At 40.4% G+C, this 24,550-nt stretch overlaps 1 protein-coding gene across 1 annotated transcript in view; it reads left to right on the top strand.

The window, feature by feature from the left end:
• lama2 (laminin, alpha 2) overlaps window positions 1-24,550 on the top strand; it is a 326,666-nt gene that overhangs the window by 163,526 nt on the left and 138,590 nt on the right. The window contains 2 exon segments of the mRNA XM_056480993.1: window positions 12,869-13,080; window positions 22,131-22,237. Coding sequence (XP_056336968.1) covers window positions 12,869-13,080; window positions 22,131-22,237 — 319 coding nt within the window.

Raw genomic sequence — 24,550 nt, 5'->3', positions numbered from 1 at the left:
CACAGTGCAGATGGATAATGACCCAAAGCATATTGCAAAAGCAACTAAAGAGTTTTTGAAGGGAAAGAAGTGAAATGTTATGTAATGGCCAAGTCAATTACCTGAACTGAATCTGATTCAAAACTGAAGGGAAAATGCCTCAAAAACAAGCAGGAACTGAAGACAGTTGCTGTAGAGGCCTGGCAGAGCACCACCAGGATTGAAATTCAGAATCTGGCGATGTCTATGAGCTCCAGACTTGACTGTAAAGGATTTGCAACCAAGTATTAAAAAGTGAAACTTTGTTTTATGATTATTATTCTGTCCCATTACTTTTGGACCCTTAACAAGTGGGAGGCACATATGCAAACTGTTGTAATTCCTACAGCGTTCTCCTGATTTAGGTGTAAATACCCTCAAATTAAAGCTGACAGGCTGCAGTTAAAGCACATCTTGATCTTGTTAGTGTTTAAAGCCATATATATATATATATATATATACAGTATCATCCATAAATATTTGGACATCGACACAATTCAAAAATTTTTGGCTCTATACACCTAAACAATAGATTTGAAATGAAACGAACAATATATAAGTACACCCCTCACAAATCTCTCTTTTAAATTCATATTTTTAATATGAAGCTATACAATATTATATTTGTGCATAGACATTAGATTAGTCAGTACTGAAGCCAAATCCGGAGCTCATCTGACAAAATAATTTACTATAATGGTCCAAAAACTAGCACACCCAAATTTAAATGTTATAAAAAAATATTAAATATAAATTTAAAAAAAGAGGAAAAATTAGGTGAAGCAAGAAAATGGGGGAAAATGCAAAGGTTTTGTGGGTTGTAATTTTTTTATTTTTGTAATATTTAGCTTGAATTTACTTGCATCTTTTAATTTCTAAATATGTTTGGTGACTAAAATATTATTTTAATAAATCTATTTATTTAATAAATCTGTTTTGTTCAAATGCACCAAAGTGCATTCACTGAGAAATGGATAAAAATATTCATTTTCTAAATGGGGGGTAATTTACTTTGGTGAGCTGCTTTGTAAAGCCAAAAAACAAACTTAAACTTTAATTATGTCCAGATTTAGTTTGAAATTATGTAATTTCAACTTGCCCTTTGCTTGTACTGCAGCCCTGCATTGTCAAAACACCTCTCAAAATGCCTTTTCAGGTGTAAAATCGAAAAAATTCAACCTGATTCGATAGACAAACGTTTTTGAGGCAGTGTGTTAAAATGTTTTACCCAACGTGAGGTCAGATTTATTTTTTAACATGTGAAATGCAGATTTGATTTCGTTTGGATTATACCGGGGCCTTTAGCATTAGCATATGCTGCATTCTAGGCTGGCAGTTTCTCCAGCTCTGTTCGAGACTAAATCACAGCGGTGTCGTGGAGTATGGCGTCTCGCTGGAAGAAAGGTCCCTGCTTTGCTGCGACCCAGCCCAGAAACAGATGGAAAGGGAGCGCTGCTGAAACACGCCAGACTCTCCACGCCGAGCCATTAGAGGAGCTGGAGGTGTGTGTGTGTGTGTGTGTGTGTTATGGAGGACGAGCGCAGACAGCGAAAGAGCGAACGGAAAGGTTTCTGGATCTGGGAAAAACCAGGGACAGACGCACGTTAATGGGCCGAGATGGGAGCGATCCATCACCGCTCAGACGGGGCTCGAACCCGCTCTGTCCCATGAGGAACCCACTGAAAGAGATGTGAAGGACACGCTTCACACAAACTCAGTCAGGCGGCACATGACGCTCTTAAAACCTGCTCCTAAAAACGCATTGTTTCAAGGCCGTCCAACAGAGAGACCTTAAATCAAGTGCAAACAGACACTGTTATTTCTTATGAATACTGGCAAAGGAGATGCAAATAATTGATTCATTTCTCAATACATTCTTCCAGGACTGATTGACCTAGACTGCATTATGTTTATGGTGCCAGCGGTTTCTACTTGAGCACCTTTTATTTATTTATTTTTTAAGAAAATGCCGTCTTAGATACAATTCAGAACACATCTAATTGCAAAGATTAACCTCAGATTAAACAGATGCTTGCCCCACCTATGAGTTTCCCGATTGGTCCACTGCTTTGGAACTGACATTGATGAGTGATACTGTGTGTGAACATTAAAGTTCTTGATACGGCGTTTTAAAAACATAGTGCTCATGTTCAGTGTACTTCAAAATACACAAGATGTAAGTGTAACATTCAACATAGACTCATTCTGAAAACGTGGCCTTATATACGTTTCTGGAGATCGCAAATTATGTAGCCAGAGCTACGTATGGCTGCATTTAATCTTTAACATGAACACTAGGGGGCAGTATGACGCTGTTCCTATTCGCACTTACCAGCTGAGCAATACCTCCATATTGACGGCTTTTCCGCTGTTACCAGTTTGTCCAGTAGCTCGACATGTATATAAGCAGACTTGAGGCGCAGAGCGAAGTTTAGAGTTTAGAGCCCGGTGACGAACGGTTTCAGAAAGCAGGTAAGACAAAAACAAAAGCTAAAAAATAAAACAAACAAGTAAATAACAGGATGAGAATGTGGTAAAATTTAAAATCGTGGTAAAATGAGGGGGCTTTTCTTTTTTTGGATTGCTTTTTAAAATACTGCAGATGAGTTTAGGGAAGGGGTGAGCAGGTCAATCGGTGCTTTTTAAAACACTATTGGTTGGGTTTAGGGAAGGGTGAGGCTGGAGGTATTGGTCGGTTGGTAATTCAGTAAGTCAGTCAGACAACAGCGGCTTCTGGTGAATTTACTTGAGAACAGCAGGCATGAAGAAAGAGATCTCAAAAGCGTACACAGCGGCCTCTAGTGGATTCGTGAGAACAAAAACTGCACTAAATGTAGCTCCTGGGACGTATTTTGCTCTCTCCAGAAATGTATATAGGGGTACGTAATCAGAATGAACCTGGGTTGGTAACAGTCAAGCTCGTCCTTCGAGTACATATTTGCATAGAAATACAATGGAAGAGAAGTGCGTTGGTTTGAAATAATGTGTCAATGGCTGCTGTTCACATTCATTTTATTGCTCTATGCTTTTACGTTGGACCTTTAATTAAACAGTTGCAGAGATGTAGACAGTTTTCAGCAGGGCTTTATTCACCATAGACTTCGAGGGAAGATATGTCAAGTGCAGTATTCAGAGTCCTTTATTACCACTCTGAGAAATATTTATTTCTAAAACTATCTACATATGTACATCAGTATTCACAGCCTTTCCAGTGAAGCTCTAAATTGAGCTCAGGTACATTCTGGTTCCACTGATCATCCTTGAGATGTTTCAGCAGCTTCACTGGAGTTCACCTGTGGTCAATTCAGTTGATTGCACATGATTTGAAAAGGCATATATAAAGTTCCAGGGTTGACAGTGCATGTCAAAGGACAAACCAAGCATGAAGACAAAGGAATTGTCTGTAGACCTCCGATACAGGATTGTCTGAAGGCACAAGGCTGGGGAGGGTTACAGAAACATTTCTGCTGCTCTGAAAGTTCCAATGAGCACAGCGGCCTCCATCATCTGTAAGTGGAAGGTGTTTGGAACCACCAGGACTCTTCCTAGAGCTGGCCGGCCATCTAAGCTGAGTGATCAGGGGTGAAGGGCCTTAGCCAAGGAGGTGATCAGTAACCTGATGGTCACTCTGTCTGAGCTCCAGTGTTCTTCTGTGGAGAGAGGAGAACCTTACAGAAGAACAAGCATCTGTGCAGCAATCCACCAATTAGGCCTATATGGTAGAGTGGCCAGACGGGAAACACTCCCCACCTGGAATTTGCCAAAAGGCATCTGAAGCACCCTCAGACCATAAGAAACAAAATTCTCTGGTCTGATGAGACTCAAATTGAACTCTTTGGAGATACATTTGGAGAAAAGCAGGCAGCGCTCATCACCAGGCTAATACCATCCCTACAGTGAAGCATGGTGGTGGCAGCATCATACTGTGGGGATGTTTTTTAGCAGCAGGAACTGGAAGACTAGTCAGGATAGAGGGAAAGATGAATGCAGCGATGTACAGAGACATCCTGAATGAAAACCTGCTTCAAAGTGCTCTTGACCTCAGACTGGGGCGACGGTTCATCTTCCAGCAAGACAATGACCCAAAGCCCACCGCCAAAATATCAATGGAGTGACTTAACAACAACTCTGTGAATGTCTGAGTGGCCCAACCAGAGCCCAGACCTAAATCCTGTTGAACATCTCTGGAGAGATCTGAAAATGGCTGTACACCGCCGCTTCCCATCTAACCTGATAGAGCTTGAGAGGTACTGCAAAGAGGAATGGGCAAAAATTCCCAAAGACAGGTGTGCCAAGCTTGTGGCATCATATTCAAATAGACTTGAGGCTGTAATTGCTGCCAAAGGTGCATCAACAAAGGCTGCAGCAAAGGCTGTCAATACTGATGTACATGTCATTTTTCAGTTTTTTTATTTTGAATCAATTTGCAACAATTTCAAAAACTCTTTTTTCATATTGTCATTATGGGAGATTGTGTGTAGAATGTTGAGGAAATAAATAAAACATAAAAAATTTGGAAAAAGTAAAGCACTATGAATACTTTCCGGATGCACTGTGTGTGTGTGTGTGTATATATATATATATATATATATATATAGACACACACACACATTTCGGTCATGGACGCACATTTTGAGAGCCTTTCTGACTGAATGAATGAAATACGCCGTTTTCCGCCAAGGCACACTGAGGTGCTGCGATATAATTGGCTAAACTGGCATTGGCCGAGTTAAACGACCAAAACAAAGAGAGCATTACAGTATATAACACACATTTTCAAAGCAGAACATCTGACTCCAGTATAGTATTTGAGATAAACAAGAATGTTCACTTAGCATGTTTCTTAAATATCTGCAAATATATGATGGTGTTTTATGCTTTAGAAGAGTCAAAAACTGACACACACCACCTTTAAGTCTTTTTCCCCAGTAATATGCTGCTTTCTGATGCCACTTTAAACATATTCTGTGTGAAAGCTCTGCTGCAGCTGCTGGTGTTCATCACCCCGTGGCCTGCCTCATCCACACACACTCCATGTGTTTGTGCCGAAAGCTTGCGAAAGAGTGTGTAGCAGGCAATCAGTAACAGTAATGGGCTCTTCAGTTTAAGAACCAGTGACCCAGGACAGGAAAAAGCAGCGCGGCGCTCAGTCATTCACTGACCTCATTCAGCTCAGTCCCTCCACGCCGCCGCTCCTGCTCTCAGATAGAGAGGACTTATGCTCCGTTTGGCCCTGCATGGCCTGTGACACCTCAAACTGCCAGTAAATAGAGGAGGGAAATAATAGTTTGGAGCAGTCCCTGATTTATTTTTCTCCCAGTAATTGTTCCCTGGTGTGCAGACACACAGAGAGTTGGCCTGGGTTATATATGTATACAGTTGAAGTCAGAATTATTTGCCACCCTGTATATTTTAACCCAATTTCTGTTTAACGGAGAGCAGATTTCAGAACACATTTCTAATCATAATAGTTTTAATAACTCATTTCTAATAACTGATTTTTTTTATTTCTGCCATGATGACAGTAAATAATATTTGACTAGATATTGTTTCTAGACACTTCTATACAGCTTAAAGTGACATTTAAAGGCTTAACTAGGTTAATTAGGTTAACTAGGCAGGTTAGGGTAATTGGGAAAGTCATTGTATTACAGTGGTTTGTTCTGTAGACAATCTAAAATAAATATTGCTTAATAGGGCTAATATTATTGACCTTAAAATGTTTTTTAAAAGAATTTAAAACTGCTTTTATTCTAGCTGAAATAAAAGAAATGACTTTCTCCAGAAGAAAAAAAATTATAGGAAATACTGTGATTTTTTTTTTACTCTGTTAAACATAATTTGGGAAATATTTGAAAAAGAAAAAAAAGAAAATCACATCAGGGTTAATAATTCTGACTTCAACTGTATACACTCACCGGCCACTTTATTAGGTACACCTGTTCAAGGGCTCATAGTCACACATTTTTAATAAGCCAATCACATGGCAGACATGGTCAAGACGATCTGCTGCACTTCAAACCGAGCACCAGAGTGGGGAAAAAAGGGGATTTAAGTGATTTTGAACGTGGCATGGTTGTTGGTGCCAGACGGGCTGGTCTGAGTATTTCAGAAACTGCTGATCTACTGGAATTTTCACGCACAACCATCTCGAGGGTTCACAGAGAATGAGCTGAAAAAGAGCAAATATCCAGTGAGGGGCAGTTCTGTGGGTGCAAATGCCTTTTTGATGCCAGAGGTCAGAGGAGAATGGCCAGACTGGTTCCAGCTGATAGAAAAGCAACAGTAACTCAAATAAGCACTCGTTACAACCGAGGTCTGCAGAAGAGCATCTCACAACACGTCCAACCTTGAGGTAGATGAGCTACAGCAGCAGAAGACCACACCGGGTGCCACTTCTGTCAGCTAAGAACAGGAGACTGAGGCTACAGTTCACATAGGCTCACCAAAACTGGACAATAGAAGATTGGAGAAACGTTGCCTGGTCTGATGAGTCTCGGATGGTCGGATCAGAATTTGACATCAGCAACATGAAAGCATGGATCCATCCAGCCTTGTATCAACGGTTCATGCTGCTGGTGGTGTAATGGTGTGGGGGATATTTTCTTGCACACTTTGGGCTCATTAGTACCAATTGAGCATCGTGTCAACACCACAGCCTACCTGAGTATTGTTGCAGACCATGTCCATCCCTTTATGACCACAGTGTCTCCATCTTCTGATGGCTACTTCCAGCAGGATAACGCGCCATGTCATAAAGCGTGAATCATCTCAGACTAGTTTCTTGAACATGACATTGAGTTCGCTGTAATCAAATGGCCTCCACAGTCACCAGAGCTCAATCCAATAGAGCACCTTTGGGATGTGGTGGAAAAGGAGATTCACATCATGGATGTGTAGCCGACAAATCTGCAGCAACTGTGTGATGCTATCATGTCAATATGGAGCAAAATCTCAGAGGAATATTTCCAGTACCTTGTTGAATCTATGCTCTGAAGGATTAAGGCAGTTCTGAAGCCAAAAGTGGGTCCAACCCGGTACTAGTAAGGTGTACCTAATAAAGTGTCCGGTGAGTGTATATGTGTGTGGCCTGGGTTAAAGACATCAGTCATCAGTTCTTAAAAACATAGTTCACCCAAAAATTTTAATTCTGTCATTATTTATTCTCCTTTTACCAGCTTACTTCTGCTGAAGTTGAACACAAAAGAAGATACTTTGAAAAAACCTGTAACCATTGACTTCCATAGTGTTTGTTTTTCCTACTATGGATGTCAATGGTTACCGGTTTCCAACATTATGTGTTCAACAGAAGAAAGTAACTCAAAGTTTATTACCACTTGAGGGAGAGTAAATAATGAGTACATTTTCATCACTTAATGTTGGAGAGAAGAAATTGTGAGCTGTACCAGAGAGACTGGAAGATCCAGCATTCAGTTCTCAGTTTGACGATGATGGAGTTATTTATATCTGTATTGGTCGGTGAGGACTCTTACCCAGACATTACTAAAACAGGCGGTTCGTCCTTCATTCATTCATTTTCCTTCAGCTTAGTCTCTATTTCAGAGGTCGCCACAGCGGAATGAACCACCAACTATTCTAGAATATTTTTTACACAGCGAAACCCAGGACTGGGAAACACCCAAACACTGGACAGTGGGGGAAACTGGAGCACCCGGAGAAAACCCACACCAACACGGGGAGAGCATGCAAACTCCACACAAAAATGCCAACTGGCCCAGCCGGGACTCGAACCAGTGACCTTCTTGCTCTGAGGCGACAGTGCTAACCATTGAGCCACCATGCTATGTACAGTATTTTATATATAAAATAAAAAGTAAATAAAATTTAGTCTGAACCGCTAACCCTGCTGAAAAATGGTTTAAGCTGGACATAGCTGGTTTTGGCTGGGCTCCCAGCCTGTCTAGGCTGGTCAAGCTGGTTTTAGCTGGTCATTTTCCAGCCTGACCAGCTAAGACCAGGCTGGAAATGGCTGGAAACCAGCCTGGAAATGGCCCAAACCCCTCTAAAATCAGGCTGGTCGACCAGCTAAAACCAGCCAACCAGCATAGGCTGGTTTTAGCTGTTTTTTTCTGTAGGGAAGAGCTAACATAAATAGTATCAGGACACTTTAGCTCATCTGTACGCATGTACTGTGAATGTTTCCTAGGTAAGTCTTAAACCCGTGGCATGTGCTCCTGAAGGGATGTGATCCCTACTAAAGTTATAGTGAGATCGGAGGATTTTGCTAAACGTTGAAGTCTCCAACATGTTGTGCTCTGTCTGCCGCTGGGCCTGTAAAGACAGTCACGTGATTCAACCCCATATTCAATTAATAAGTCTAGGGTGTCTTGCTGGAATCCGCTGAACACAGTGATTACTTTCTGCTTCCGCCATCATGCAGATAGTGGCGTCGTGCACAGATAAGCGCACAGGAATCCATTTAACATGAAGCGAGAGGCTGGTCTGTGCCTGTTTATCAGCCCGCAGCACCAGTTGCTTCAGTGCAGATATAGGATCCGAACGCAGCCGCCGCAGATAAGAGGAGCGGGTGGGCGAAGCCGGCGCAGGAAGCGATAGCGTCTCGTCCCCTTATATTTCTCTCTTATTCATCGTCTGAGCTTTGTTTTGCTGAGAATGTCTCTTTTGATGATCAGAGTTGGGTCGTTCGTCTGACGCACTGTAATGTGTGCACACCGCTTCGTTACAAGACAAACGCTGCAGGCCTGGAAATGCAAAAGACTTGAACTCTTTCCTTTAGCTCCTAGAGTGACCTCTGATTACAAAGGAGAAGCCGACAGCTAATCACTGCGCCACCTTCAAGCTAGAAGTTTAACATACAGTTTCAGATACTGTGACGTTTGCAGGTTTTCTCAATTGCTCAGTTCTTGATTGAAATTTTTATTTTTTAAAACATTACGTTTAGATCTCTGTACAATTAGCTTATTGTTCACTTCAGACTGGCATTTACATCATAAATATCTGATATTGATAGGGTTTGTAATGTATGCTAAATGACCTCTAGTTGCAATACAATTTGCATCATCTATTTATCAATCGAGTTTGGTAGTGTATGTATGGGGTTGAAGTCAGAATTATTATTTTTTCTTTTTTTAAATATTTCCCAAATGATATTTAACAGAGCAAGGAAATTTTCACAGTATGTCTGATAAAATTTTTTCTTCTGGAGAAAGTCTTATTTGTTTTATTTCGGCTAGAATAAAAGCAGTTTTTAATTTTTTTAACACCATTTTAAGGTCAAAATTATTAGCCTCTTTAAGCTATATATTTTTTCGATATTCTACAGAACAAACCATTGTTATACAATAACCTGCCTAATTACCCTAACCTGCCTAGTTAACCTAATTAACCTAGTTAAGCCTTTAAATGTCACTTTAAACTGTATAGAAGTGTCTTGAAGAATATCTAGTCGAATATTATTTACTGTCATCATGACAAAGATAAAATAAATCAGTTATTAGAGATGAGTTATTAAAACTATTATGATTAGAAATGTGTTGAAGAAATCTTCTCTCCATTAAACAGAAATTGGGGGGAAAAACAGGGGGCTAATAATTCAGGGGGGCTAACTGAATATATGCCCACATCGCAATCACTACATTCACAATTCTGAGCAATTGGAAGACGAGTAATCTCTGGCAAGGGCAGCAAGAGAAACAGGATGTCGACCAAGAATAATTTTTTTCATGGGTGATATTTTGTAGTTTGTGTGAATGTCTACAGGTGATGACCCACTGATTCAAATGAGTGAATCTACAGGTGATGACCCACTGATTCAAATGAGTGAATCTACAGGTGATGACCCACTGATTCAAATGAGTGAATCTACAGGTGATGACCCACTGATTCAAATGAGTGAATCTACAGGTGATGACCCACTGATTCAAATGAGTGAATCTACAGGTGATGACCCACTGATTCAAATGAGTGAATCTACAGGTGATGACCCACTGATTCAAATGAGTGAATCTACAGGTGATGACCCACTGATTCAAATGAGTGAATCTACAGGTGATGACCCACTGATTCAAATGAGTGAATCTACAGGTGATGACCCACTGATTCAAATGAGTGAATCTACAGGTGATGACCCACTGATTCAAATGAGTGAATCTACAGGTGATGACCCACTGATTCAAATGAGTGAATCTACAGGTGATGACCCACTGATTCAAATGAGTGAATCTACAGGTGATGACCCACTGATTCAAATGAGTGAATCTACAGGTGATGACCCATTGATTCAAATGAGTGAATCTACAGGTGATGACTCACTGATTCAAATGAGTGAATCTACAGGTGATGACTCTCTGATTGAAATGAGTGAATCTACAGGTGATGACTCACTGATTCAAATAAGTGAATCTACAGGTGACGACTCACTGATTGAAATGAGTGAATCTACAGGTAATGAATCTCTGATTGAAATGAGTGAATCAACAGGTAATGAATCTCTGATAGAAATGACTGAATCTACAGAAGATGACTTACTGGTTCAAATGAGTGAATCTACAAGTTAAGACTCACTGATTGAAATGACTGATTCAAATGACTCTCTGATTAAATGACCTGGTCAGAGCTCAAAATATACAACAGATAATAGATTCTGAGATCTATCAGTCTGGAAAAGGCTAGTAATTTCTAAAGTTTTTAATTATTTATATTTTTATTTTATGCAGAAAATCATTACAATATTAAAATCACGTTACATCATCAATTTACATTATTATGTAAATTTACAACTAAATTTATCCAAACTCAACTTTGATTACTAACGTGCATTGCTCACAACTACATTTGAATAACTGTAAATGTGATTTTTTTCAATAACCTTCAGATTTTATCTCAACCAAAATACTGACCTATCATAACGAAGTATGTCTCAATGCAAAGCTTATTTATTCAGCTTTCTGATTATGTATGAATGTCAATTTAAAAAATGACTCTTATGGCTGTTTTTGTGGTCCACATTTTTTTAATTGAAGCAAAACCTGTTGTTTTTGTGTGTCTCTTTAAATGCAAATGAGTTGCTGCTCCACACCCATACAAACAAACAGCATGCTTTTCATAGATTACTTTGCAAAACCTAAAAACTAATATGTATAACTTTATTATCTGTTGTATATCTTGAGCTCTGACCAGGTCATTTAATAAGAGAGTAATTTGAATCAGTCATTTGAATCAGTGAGTCATAACTTGTAGATTTACTCATTTGAACCAGTGAGTCATCACCTGTAGATTCACTCATTTCAATCAGAGATTCATTACCTGTAGATTCACTCATTTGAACCAGTGAGTCATCACCTGTAGATTCGCTCATTTCAGTCAGAGATTCATTACCTGTAGATTCACTCATTTGAACCAGTGAGTCATCACCTGTAGATTCGTTTATTTCAATCAGAGATTCATTACCTGTAGATTCACTCATTTGAACCAGTGAGTCATCTTCTGTAGATTCAGTCATTTCAATCAGAGATTCATTACCTGTAGATTCACTCATTTGAACCAGTGAGTCATCACCTGTAGATTTGCTCATTTCAATCAGAGATTCATTACCTGTAGATTCACTCATTTGAACCAGTGAGTCATCACCTGTAGATTCGCTCATTTCAATCAGAGATTCATTACCTGTAGATTCACTCATTTGAACCAGTGAGTCATCACCTGTAGATTCACTCATTTCAATCAGAGATTCATTACCTGTAGATTCACTCATTTGAACCAGTGAGTCATCACCTGTAGATTCACTCATTTCAATCAGATATTTATTACCTGTAGATTCACTCATTTGAATCAGTGAGTCATCACCTGTAGATTCACTCATTTGAACCAGTGAGTCAAGTCTGTAGGTTCACCCATGTGAATCTTTGATTGGCACATTTGTTCATGTGCACGGAGCTGCTAAAGTTATAGTAAACAGCACTTGGAGGCGTTCAAGCGTGAGAGCGCACATTGAAGAAGATGCCCAGAGGCGATATGAACGTGGAGCTGCTTATTGCACTGGTGAACAATAACCATTTATTCATCGCTACAGCTGGAGCTGCTACTTAAACCATCCATAACAACAAGCGTGGTCTTCTTCTTCTGTGTTACAAGCGAGTGTCAGAAGCTTAAAGTTGTGTAGCGCCATCTAACGCCAAGGAGTGATTTTGCATACTCTTCTACTCGACACCTGTGAAAATCGCTTGGGTTTGAATCCGGAAAAACGTCTCGCAAAACGCTGACAATAAACACAAACGAAAAGCGTCCCAGTGTGTACGAGCCTTAACATTTAAATTTGTGTGATGATCTGAAACATTAAAGTGTGAAAAACATGCAAAAAAGAGAAATCAGTAAGGGGGCAAACACTTTATCACACCACTATATATGGTTTTGTGTGTCCAGAGTCACAAATAGTAACGAGTGATGCACGAGATATTTTAAACTGACCTTAAACCCACAGGACCTCAGACACACTGACTGTACATTATCCGCTGAATAGCAAAGCAAGTGCATGTGAAATACTGATCTGTTTATGTAGACCAAGGGTGCTTAAGCCTGTTCCTGGAGATCTACAGAATTCCATTGCAACCCATATCAAACACACCAATGTGTAATTATCAAGTGCTGATCAGGTCCTAATTAATAGGCTCAGGTGTGTTAAATTAAGGTTGGAGCTGAACTCTGCGGGAAGGTAGATATCCGGGAACAGGGTTGAACACCCCTGATGTAAACAATAGGAAAAAGAGTATTAGATGCCACTGCATTAGTGTCACTGCAGCAGGCATGAAGTGTGTTTATTTACAGTATTATGACTGTACACACTCTCTCTCTCTGCTCTGCATGACCTCAGGTGTTCTAATGGCTATTTCGGACGTCCCAATATTCCTGGCGGCTCCTGTCAGCCGTGTGTGTGTAGCGGCAACCTGGACCAAACCGCACCACTGAGCTGTGACCCGCTGACTGGAGCTTGTCTGCGCTGTCGAGAGGGATACGGAGGAGCCGACTGCGAACACTGCGGCGACGGATACTTTGGAGATGCCCTCATAGCCAAGAACTGCCAAGGTGAGTCACTGAGATCTCAGCGCTTCAGCTTTGTGGCCTTTCATCAGAAACGCAAGGGTTTTTTTTTTTTGGGCTAGTTTCAGCCCCGGCGCAGGTATCATTTTCATTTTCACACCACATGTTGTTAAAATAGTTTTTCGATAGAGTTCACACTTAGAAAATGCTTGACTAATTTAGCTGGTTTGGCATGCTGTTCAGTGAGAGAAGCCTGAGCTCGGAGAAAGATGAGCCCAAGGTTCCCGCCTGGTCAATAAGCATTAGGAGATATGATACAAGATCAGGTAGTTCTCGATAACTTCCCAAGAATAGGCCGCTAATTTTACGCAGTAGGTGCTTGTGACTTTAACTTTTGTTGCATGTTTTATGTGTGGGAGGAAACCGGAGTACCCGGGGAAAACCTACGCGAGCACGGGGAGAACATGCAAACTCCGCACAGAGAGTGTCGATTGGCTCAGCTAGCATTTAAACCAACGACCTCCTTGCAACAGTGCTAGCCACTGAACCACCGTGTCGCCTGAACTTAGAATTGAGGAGGAGGGATAAGGGATGGATGGGGGGGGGGGGGGGGGGGTTCCAAAACGAAGATGAGCAATGAAGTTTAGGCTGGATGTTTATATTAAATTTGGAATGATTCGATTGGCTAGTTAGTGATTAGCGATAGGGATCAGCTGTAGTCAGTCCTATCACGTGCTCCTCTGGAAATTTGTTTGTGAAACTTCATAAATGGATGTGCTCCAATTTGTGTTCATGTGTGCGTTGGTCTGAAAAGGAGGTGTGTTAAGCCTAATTCGCACTCACTATGCGTGACTCGCAGCGGCAATGCGACAAGCGACCGTTCATTTCAAGGGGAGTTAGCAACTTCAATCGACCTTTGTATACGCGAGCGACAGCGAATACGGTAAATCTTTTGCTTTAAAACAAACCTTTGCACTTGATGAATTATGGAATGCTTCCAAAACAACTGATCCCAATCCCTCGCTATCATTCAGTTTTTCTGTTTACAAAGTCTGCCGTGTAGATAGTGAATCCACCATGGCGTGAACTCTCTCTGAAAGGGAATGACAGATGAGACTCTGATTGGTTGAATGCATGTTATGCCCAAAAATACACCCGTAACTCATTAAGAAAATAAGCACAACCCATTTTGACCATGCGCTGGGTGCGACAACAGTTTTTCCAATCCTTAAAATAGCAAAACTGAATTTGGAGACGCCCTAATTGCAGCTGCATTTTAGATCAAATGCTTATATTGTTAAAATAGAGCCTACAGTCTGTCCAGTTTAAAAAGCAGTAGGAGAAGCATTATGGAAAATAACTTACCTCACAGATATTTTCATCTGAACGGGTTCAGATTTCTCAGAGGAAAGCTGGAAAACAGCAGACACTGGAGTACAGGTCGAAATGAAAACGGGAAATGTGAATCGACCTCACTTCCTTAGGGAAATCCTTCTTTTTCCGTTTAAATGCAAATACTGTCATCAGTTGTGATGTCACAGTGCTTCAGATGCAGCAATAGAGCTTTTCTTCTGCATTGTGAGATGCATCAGTGTAACAGATTATTGAAAAAGCAGCAAAAATGCAGAGACTCGCATCATTCTGGCATTTGATTGGATGTTGAAATTTGGGCGTGGCTCTCAAAAACAAATGCTTCCGGTAGATTTAAAGAAAGCGGCAGGGTTTAGGCCAGGGGTGCTCAAATTTTTCCTCACGAAATTCCAAAAACTAAACTTGATTGAGGATGGTGGGCCAGAGGCCTTTAATGCTAGTCCTTCACGCCCACCATTTCCACATGCCTGTCAGCGTAGTTTGGGCTGACCCTGACCCTAGTTTGGGCATCTCTGGTTTAGGCAGACTGAAAGTCTGGAAAAGCTTTGAATACTGTGTGTCGGTATGATAATTTAAATACATTTATTTAATTATAACCAACATAAAAATATATTATTATTATTTTTCAGGAGAAAGTCTTATTTATTTCAGTTTGGCTGGAATTAAAAAGGTAATTATTCAATTTGATTAAAAAAATTCTATGGTCAACATTATTAGTCTCCTTAAGACTTTTTTCTGTTGACTACAGAACAAACAACTGTTGTCAATGATTTGCCTAATTAACATAATTAAGCCTTAATATGCCTTAATAATTAGCAATAACTGGGTTTAGGCTAACTAAATGATTGGAGAAGCCTTGAAAACACTATCTGACAAAAGTCTTGTCGTAGATCCCGGCTGTAAGAGCAACAAATAATATCTTGACTTCTAGTTGATCATTTGGAAAAGTGGCAGAAGGTCAATTTTTCCCATGAATCATCTGTTGAACTGCATCCCAATCATCACAAATACTGCAGATGACGTACTGGAACCCGCATGGAGCCAAGATTTACACAGAAATTGGTCAAGTTTGGTGCAGGAAAAATCATGGTTTAGGGTTACATTCAGTATGGGGGCGTGCGAGAGATCTGCAGAGTGGATGATCAACATCAACAGCCTGAAGTATCAAGACATTTGTGCTGCCCATTACATTACAAACCACAGGAGAGGGCAAATTCTTCAGCAGGATAGCGCTCCTCATACTTCAGCAAAGCTCCTGAAAGCAAAGAAGGTCAAGATACTCCACAATTGTCCAGCCCATTCACCAGACATGAACATTATTGAGCATGTTTGGGGTAAGATGAAGGAGGAGGCATTGAAGATGAACCCAAAGACTCTTGATGAACTCTGGGAGTCCTGCAAGAAGGCTTTCTTTGCCATTCCAGATGACTTTATTAATCAGTGATTTGAGTCGATTATTTATTTTATTTTATTATTTTTTGTATACTTTTTTTAAACCTAAAGACAACATTACCTTGACCTTCGGTGCAGGTTTATATATATTTCGGTGCAGGTTTATATAAAAACTTCAGGTTTTCAGTCCTGTTTAGTGACTAGATTCACTGTAAAAAAAATAAATAAACAAATTGCACTACCCAAAATCCTGTAATAAAGCCACGAGACACCATGAATATGAACATATAGTTGCAGAAAACCACCATAAATTACTATACGAAATTACGTCCTGATTGTTCAATTATTTGTTCTTTAAATCACAACCTCTTTTGACTTCTACAATATAACTTTAATTAATATTGGACATGCAGTTGTTTTAACTAGGCTGTTCCATGTTATGTCGATTTATGTAGCAGTGAATTTATGTTCTTCCAGACAGCCTGTATGGCAGGTGTGTGTGTGTGTGTGCGTGTGTGTGTGTGTGTGTGTGTGTGTGTGTGTTGATTCAGTAGCAGAGCTCGGGCTTCTACCCTCAAGGACAATACACGCATATTCCCTTCTTTCTACACCATCTGTGCAGTGTGTGTGTGTGTGTGTGTGTGTGTGTGTGTGGTGTCGCTGCAGCCCCTCAGTTACACCGCGCTGCAATATTAAGCAGGATAGAGTCATTCTGTTTGATTGTTTTGCTCGCACACTGCGCTGATTAGCATGCAAAGGGGTCATGGGATATTGAATAATCTCTGCTTTATAAATGTAGCTGTTATGCACGCTAGAGGCGAGTTCAGAGCGCATTCCCTGGGTTGCACATGATACATGACGACAAAGTGACAGTCGACGCGCTCCTGTAGGCTTCGGCAGAGCTTAATATTGTAAAGCATCCGTATGTCGCAGTCCGACATGAAATTACGGGATTCTATATCCACTTACAAGATGTAAAATAAGTCTCTGATGTCTCTATAGAGTGTGTGTGTGCTCAAAAGTTTCAAGTTTCAGCTCAAAACACCTCACAAATAATGTTTTCTAACTCTCTGAAACTGACCCTTTTAGGCTTTGATGCTAATTGTGGTGTTTTGGTGACTGTCGCTTTAAATTCAAATGAGGTTGTGCTCTTTTCAGAAGAGGGCGGAGCTACAAATGCCTGTGTGTCTGTCTAGTGGCAGATTCAAAACAGGACTAGTGTTATCAGTGTGAGTGAAATAAATGCGTCAGTCTATGGAGACTCCTGTCGCTGTTTATTTGTGCTTCATCTAAAACTCCACATATATAATCCTCTTATGCTGCGTTCACACCAGACGCGGAAGAAGCGTCAAGCGCGAGTGATTTACATGTTAAGTCAATGCAAAGATGCGAATAAACATCCTGCGGCGTGAACGATGCAATTCGCGTGAATGAAGCGACGCGAGTTGTGTTTTGCGCGATTTCCGAACGCAATTTTCGAACGCTCGAGTTCAAAAATCTGAACTTCAGCAGACATTCGCGGTGCGTTAACCAATCAGGTGCTTACTCTTGTGGAGGCGTGATTATGGCCTAGCGCCTGTGTCCCGGGGGAAAATACTCCTGTCCTACACCGACAACAGTTCATTAAACTGGGCTCGACTCAGTCAGAAGCACCGCTAAAAGCTTCCATCATCCAGGTTACGTTTCTGGAGGAGTTTATGAACTCACAGAGCTGGATGCACCTATAAAGTATATAGTGAACTCAGACACGGCTCCAAATAAATCGACGCTGCTTTTCAGCCTTCATAAAGCACTTAAACACAGCTATTCTCTCAATAAAATCCATGTTAGCCATTTAGCAACGAAGCTACACTATCACTGGGCAGACAGAAGCCCGGCCCGTCATGTGAATTCACGTCTGTTGTGAAGTGAATTGGACGCACAAATGAAGCGAGTAAACGAATTCATGTGTCTATTTACGTGCAAATAGCGCAATTTATCCGTGCTTTCCGCACCTGGTGTGAACACAGCATGCGTCTATGCTAACATTATCTTCAGCAGCTCAAAACTCTAATGTCTAATGGACGGCTGCTTCTCACTCAGGTCTGTTATTGCTAATAAGAGATCTCCCATATACAGTTAGTATTATTAGCCCCACATAGATTTTTTATTCTTTATTTGAATATTTCTCAAATGATGTTTAACAGATTCAGGAAATTTTCACAGTATGTCTGATAATATTTTTTCTTCTGGAGAAAGTCTTATTTGTTTTATTTCGGCTAGAATAAAAGCAGTTTTTAATTTTTTAAAAACCATTTTAAGGTAAAAAATTTACCCCCTTTAAGCTGTATTTTTTTCGATAGTCTACAGAACAAACCATCATTATACAATAACTTGCCTAATTACCCTAACCTGTCTAGTTAACCTAATTAACCTAGTCAAGCCTTTAAATGTCACTTTAAATCAGAAATATATCAGTTATTATAAATGAGTTATTAAACTTATTATGTTTAGAAATTTGTTGAAGAAATCTTCTCTCTGTTAAACAGAAATTGGGGAAAAAATAAACAGGGGGGCTAATAATTCAGGGGGGCTAATAATTCTCCAACTGTATACAATCCTGACTTATCATTGATTGACATTGCAGCCTGCCATTATCAATGTCAAATTTATTCAAACAAACATCTATACCAGGGGTGTCACGGTTTATGGATCTGTCTGTTCCTCCTGTGTGTGTCTGTGTGTGTGAGTGTGTATGTATGTTCGCGTGTTTGTCTGTGTGTGGATCGCGTGGCTGTCAGTTGTGTTTACATGTCGTCAGCTGTGTGGTCACATGAATTGTTCACACCTGGCACTTGCCATTGCTTAGCACCGCTCAGCTGACTAATCAGCACGCCACAGGTGTAGCGCATTTCTGCGCCTTTGTCAATCCGTTCCTGTTTCACTGTGTCAGTTCATTGTTGTTCACGTCTGTGTCCTGTCAGGCTCTCGTCGTTGATATTTGCTGGTGGTGAGTTGCTGTTTGATGCTTTATGCACCTATGGACTTTGTCTGACAGCTTCACGAACTTTACCTGCTCTGTTTGATTGCAGTGAGAGACGCACCTTTGGTCTATTGCAACACTCATCTGCTAACGGATTCACAAACCTTATTCTTGCTGTTGAGCTCTGTTCGAGTCCAGTATCTAATAAATCATCTTTGTTTTCACTTGCTATTGGGTTCACAATTTTATCGTGACAAGGGGTGCCCAAACTTTTTCGTATGAGGGCCAAAACCAAATATCATTGAGAGCCGTGGGCCGAAGGTAAATATACCAAACTATATTACATTAAAGACAAAATTAAGTGAATTAAGTCAACAAAGTGATATATTTAAGTTAAATATATGTACTTTTACATAAAGCTGTCTGGTTTATTTTTAATAGTTGACAAAATATTTGGTGTTGGAAGTGGCGTACGCTCTCTTCCACCCAAATTGTGTTTCTAAATGAGACCCCAGAGCTGTAAATGTTCGTAAGGTGGATGTTGTTATTGTTGATGTCCACTGCATGACGGTTTTAAAGCATGTTTATATCTGATGAAAGAAAATGGGACACACGCTTTATTCTGCGGGGAATAACAGCTTGTAAAGAGCAGAACTGACAGCAGAACAATGTAGCTGCGCTAGTGGGACACGTGTGTGTGTGACCTACATCACAGACGGACTCCTGTACTGTACATGATCAGTCCTGTCTGATCAGTCAGCCGCTGTGTACTCAGAAGTAGCGTCTTTAAGCGGATCTTTTATGCCTTTTACACATTCGGCTACTTGTTGTGCTTAAAATGCTGCTGTTTGAGCGTGAACAGATCTGGAAAATTACATGCACAAAGTCACTTCGGCTGAAGGACTGTGTTGAATGAACTCCAACACCTCTGCTGTAGTCCCGAGACCCAAAACACATCCTAATATCCAGTGTTAGGCAATATATAGCTGAAGACAAAATTATTCATCCTCTTGTGAAACTAGATGAAATCAAATAAAAAAAAATCTAATATTTCCTAAGTGATGTTTAACAGAAGTGGTTAGCACTGTCGCCTCACAGCAAGAAGGTCGCTGGTTCAAGTGACTCACTGATTCAAATGAGTAAATCTACAGGTGATGAATTACTGATTCACATGAGTGAATCTACAGGTGATGACTCACTGATTCAAACACATGAATCTACGGGTAATGACTCGCTGATTCAAATGAGTGAATCTACAGGTAATGACTCACTGATTCAAATGAGTGAATCTACAGGTGATGAATTACTGATTCACATGAGTGAAGAAGGTCGCTGGTTCAAGTCCCAGCTGGGTCATTTGGCATTTCTGTGTGGAGTTTGCATGTTCTCCCCGTGTTGGCGTGGGTTTCCTCCATTTCGCCCACAAGTCCAAAGACATACATTACAGGTGAATTGAATAAACTAAATTGGCCATAGTGTATGAGTGTGAATGAGTGTGTATGGGTGTTTCCCAGTGCTGGGTTGTAGCTAGAAGGGCATCAGCTGTGTAAAACATATGGTGAATAAGTTGGTGGTTTATTCCGCTGTGGTGACCGCTGATTAATACAGGGACTAAGACAAATGAAAATGAATGAATGAATGAAATTGGCTGTAGTGTAAGAGTGTGTGTGTGAATGAGAGTGTGTATGGGTGTTTCCTAGTACTGGGTTGCGGCTGGAGGGGCATTCGCTGCGTAAAACATATGCTGAAATAGTTGGTGGTTCATTCCGCTGTGGCAACCTCTGAAATGGAGACTAAGCCAAAGGAAAATGAATAAATGAATGTTTAACAGAGCAAAGACATTTTTCACAGTATTTTCTTCTAGTTCTTTTTTGTTTGTTTGTTTGTTTGTTTGTTTGTTTGTTTGATTGTTTGTTTGTTTGTTTGTTTGGAATAAAAAAATGAAAACTCCTGATATTAATCATATCAATATTATTAGCACCCTTAAGAAGTTTTTTTGATTGTCTACAGAATAAACCACTGTTGTTCAATGACTTGCGTTATTACCATAATGCACCTACTGTAGTTAAACCTTTAAATTGCACTTTAGGCTGAATTATGTTCAAAAATGTGTTGGGGAAAAAATCTTTTCCTTGTTTAACATCCCTTGGGAAATATTTGAAACTAATAATTTCATAGCAGAGTAAAATTGACTGTATCTGTACTTTTATCGGAGTATTTTTGCTTGTACTTCACTATATTTCAAATTAAAAGTTTGTACTTTTACTCCGCTACATTTCTTGTCGGATGACCTATTAAACTAGTCCACAAGACACACTGAACAGTTAATTTGTGAATTGGACTGATTCGTTGAGTGAATCTACAGATTTTTGACTCGCTGATTCAAACCAGCAAATCTTTAGGCTATGACTCAATTATTCAAATGAGTAAATTTAAGGTGATGACTCACTGATTCAAATAAGAGAATCTACAGGTAATGACTCACTGATTCAAACACATGAATCTACGGGTAATGACTCACTGATTTAAATGAGTGAATCTACAGGTAATGACTCACTGATTCAAACGAGTTAATCTACACGTGATGACTTACTGATTAAAATAAGTGAATCTAGAGGCAATGACTCAGTGATTAAAATGAGTAAATCTACAGGTGATGAATTACTGATTCACATGAGTGAATCTACAGGTAATGACTCACTGATTCAAACACATGAATCTACGGGTAAAGATTCACTGATTCAAATGAGTGAATCTACAGGTAATGACTTACTGATTCAAATGAGTGAATCTACAGGTAATGACTCACTGATTTAAATGAGTTAATCTACACGTGATGACTTACTGGTTAAAATAAGTGAATCTACAGGTAATGACTCACTGATTCAAATGAGTGAATCTACAGGTAATGACTCACTGATTAAAATGAGTGAATCTACATGTGATGAATTACTGATTCACATGAGTGAATCTACAGGTGATGACTCACTGATTCAAATGAGTGAATCTACAGGTAATGACTCACTGATTCAAATGAGTGAATCTACAGGTAATGACTCACTGATTCAAATGAGTAAATCTACAGGTGATGACTCACTGATTTAAATGAGTTAATCTACACGTGATGACTTACTGATTCAAATGAGTGAATCTACAGGTGATGACTCACTGATTCAAATGAGTAAATCTACAGGTAATGACTCACTGATTGAAGTTATTTAGTCAGAGCTCAAAGTATATTAAAGCAGTATGTTTGTATATATTTATGTAGTTTGTATGTACTTTTTTCTTTTTATACATATTTTGTCAGGCTATATACTGTCATACCACCTTGCCCTAATGGTCAGTCTGTTTCTCTCTGTTTCTGTAGCGTGTCAGTGCCACAGTAATGGGTCAGTGTCAGAGCTTTGCCATCAGCAGACGGGACAGTGCCAGTGTCGCCAACACGTAATCGGACGGCAGTGTGACGAGTGTATGGTGGGTAAACACTAAACTCCTGAAACTACCACTGGGTTTTTTATGGACTGAGTTACAAAGCATCTACTGTACTTCAATTACTTTTAGCTGAAAAAGTAAAGGAAGGGATTTATTTTCACTTGTAGGTCATTTGATTATGATTGCTTATAATGCACCTGCTTCAATACCGTACATAAATTCAATAACTTCATATAAATCAATTCAGAGAAGCAAAGTAATAGAGATATTTTGAAGATTAATTTTATTTTTCAACTAAAGAACAATGATCATTTATCAAGAAAATTGCATATGCTAAGGTATAAATTCAGAGAAACAGAGAAAATGTGTTTAAATATGAGCAATATCACACAAGTAGCAGTGCGATCGGCCTGTACATTGGCACTGGTGGGAGGCGTGCATTGGCTCGAGGCCACATGCCGTGTGCCTTAGTGTCCCACCAGTGATGATATACAGCCAAACCGCACTGTTACGAGTGTGATATTGCATTTAAACAACAGTTTAATCGTGTATATAAAAAAAGAATCAAACACTTAAGTCTTAAATCCTTTTGTAAGAGGAACTACTTTCCTCCACCAGGATCACATCTGCAGCTGACGTCAGAACAGCAAAAACCGTTGATAATTCACCAGCGTCACTTTAGAGCTAGTGTTAGAATTATTTTCTATGACAAAACAGGTGGTTTTGATCACATTTTAAAATTATTAGGCTGAACAGCATGAAATGCCATCAGTCTACAGAAATTTCTATCAGGAGATCACATCAGGAGATCACAATAATTAACACTGAAAAAGCCAAAGCAATGTGAACACTACCAGATTACTATGGTATAAATACAGCACTACAACATACAAAAGAGAGAGATCAACTTAGAATGTCACTTACCTGTTTTATAATGATTTAATCAGCTGTAGTTTGAAAAATTTGTAGTTTTTCTTATTATGCGGCTTTTGTTGCCATCGTGTGGCGGAACGTCAACCATCTTTGTCCTGCTCAATGACAGGCTGATGTCTGCTGACATGCTGAATCTCTGACATTATAAATATTTTAAAACAGGCACTATCCTTATAAATAAACTTCATAGTTGCAATCAAAAGCCATGGATGAACAAGGAGGTGCGCCTCCTGCTGAAGGCACGCAACACTGCATTCAGATCAGGGGATGCACAGGCCTACAGCACTTCCAGGGCTAATCTGAAGAGGGGCATCAAAAAGGCCAAGCACTGCTACAAGCTAAAGCTAGAGGAGCACTTTTCCAACTCTGATCCTCGGCGCATGTGGCAGGGCATCCAGGCCATCAGCAACTACAAACCCAGCCAGTCCACCCCCACAGCCACAAATGTCTACTTCCTGAACGAGCTAAATGACTTTTATGCCCGCTTTGAAAGAGACAATACAGAACCCTACACCAGGAACACTACCTCAACCGACCACTCACCTATCACACTCACCTCCTCAGAAGTCTACACTGCACTGAGTCGGATCAATGTGCGTAAGGCTGCTGGACCAGACGGTATTCCTGGGCGCGTCCTCAAAGCATGTGCAGAACAGCTCACTGGGGTGTTCACAGACATTTTCAACCTGTCACTTAACCTAGCAACTGTGCCAACATGCTTTAAAACCACCTCTATTGTGCCGGTGCCCAAACACTCCAGCCCAACATGCCTGAATGACTACCGCCCTGTAGCACTCACACCCATCATCATGAAGTGCTTCGAGCGGTTGGTCCTGGCACATCTGAAAGACTCTCTGCCATCCACACTGGACCCACATCAGTTTGCCTACCGTGGCAACAGGAGCACAGAAGATGCCGTCTCCATAGCACTGCACTCTGTCCTCACACACCTGGACAATAAAAACACTTATGCACGAATGCTGTTTGTTGACTTCAGCTCAGCATTCAACACTGTCATACCCTCTAAGCTACTGATCAAACTCAGAGACCTGGATATCGACACGTCTCTCTGCAACTGGGTTATGGACTTTCTGACTAACAGACCTCAGAATGTTAGATCAGGCCACATCTGCTCCACCACCATCACACTCAACACTGGTGTACCACAGGGCTGCGTGCTGAGCCCCTTCCTCTACTCCCTTTTTACCATCGACTGTAGGCCTGTGAACAGATCCAACACCATCATCAAATTTGCAGATGACACCACAGTGATTGGTCTAATCAGCAATAATGATGAGACTGCCTACAGGGAGGAGATACAGCATCTGGCCACTTGGTGCACTGACAATAATCTGCTCCTTAACACCAATAAGACCAAGGAGCTCATTGTGGACTTCAGGAAGGGACGAACCGGCTCGCATG

The sequence above is a fragment of the Danio aesculapii genome, chromosome 20, assembly GCF_903798145.1.
Source record: "Danio aesculapii chromosome 20, fDanAes4.1, whole genome shotgun sequence".
Lineage (NCBI taxonomy): Eukaryota > Metazoa > Chordata > Actinopteri > Cypriniformes > Danionidae > Danio > Danio aesculapii.
Note: the sequence above shows the minus strand (reverse complement) of the source record. Positions and strands in the feature narration are given on the sequence as shown.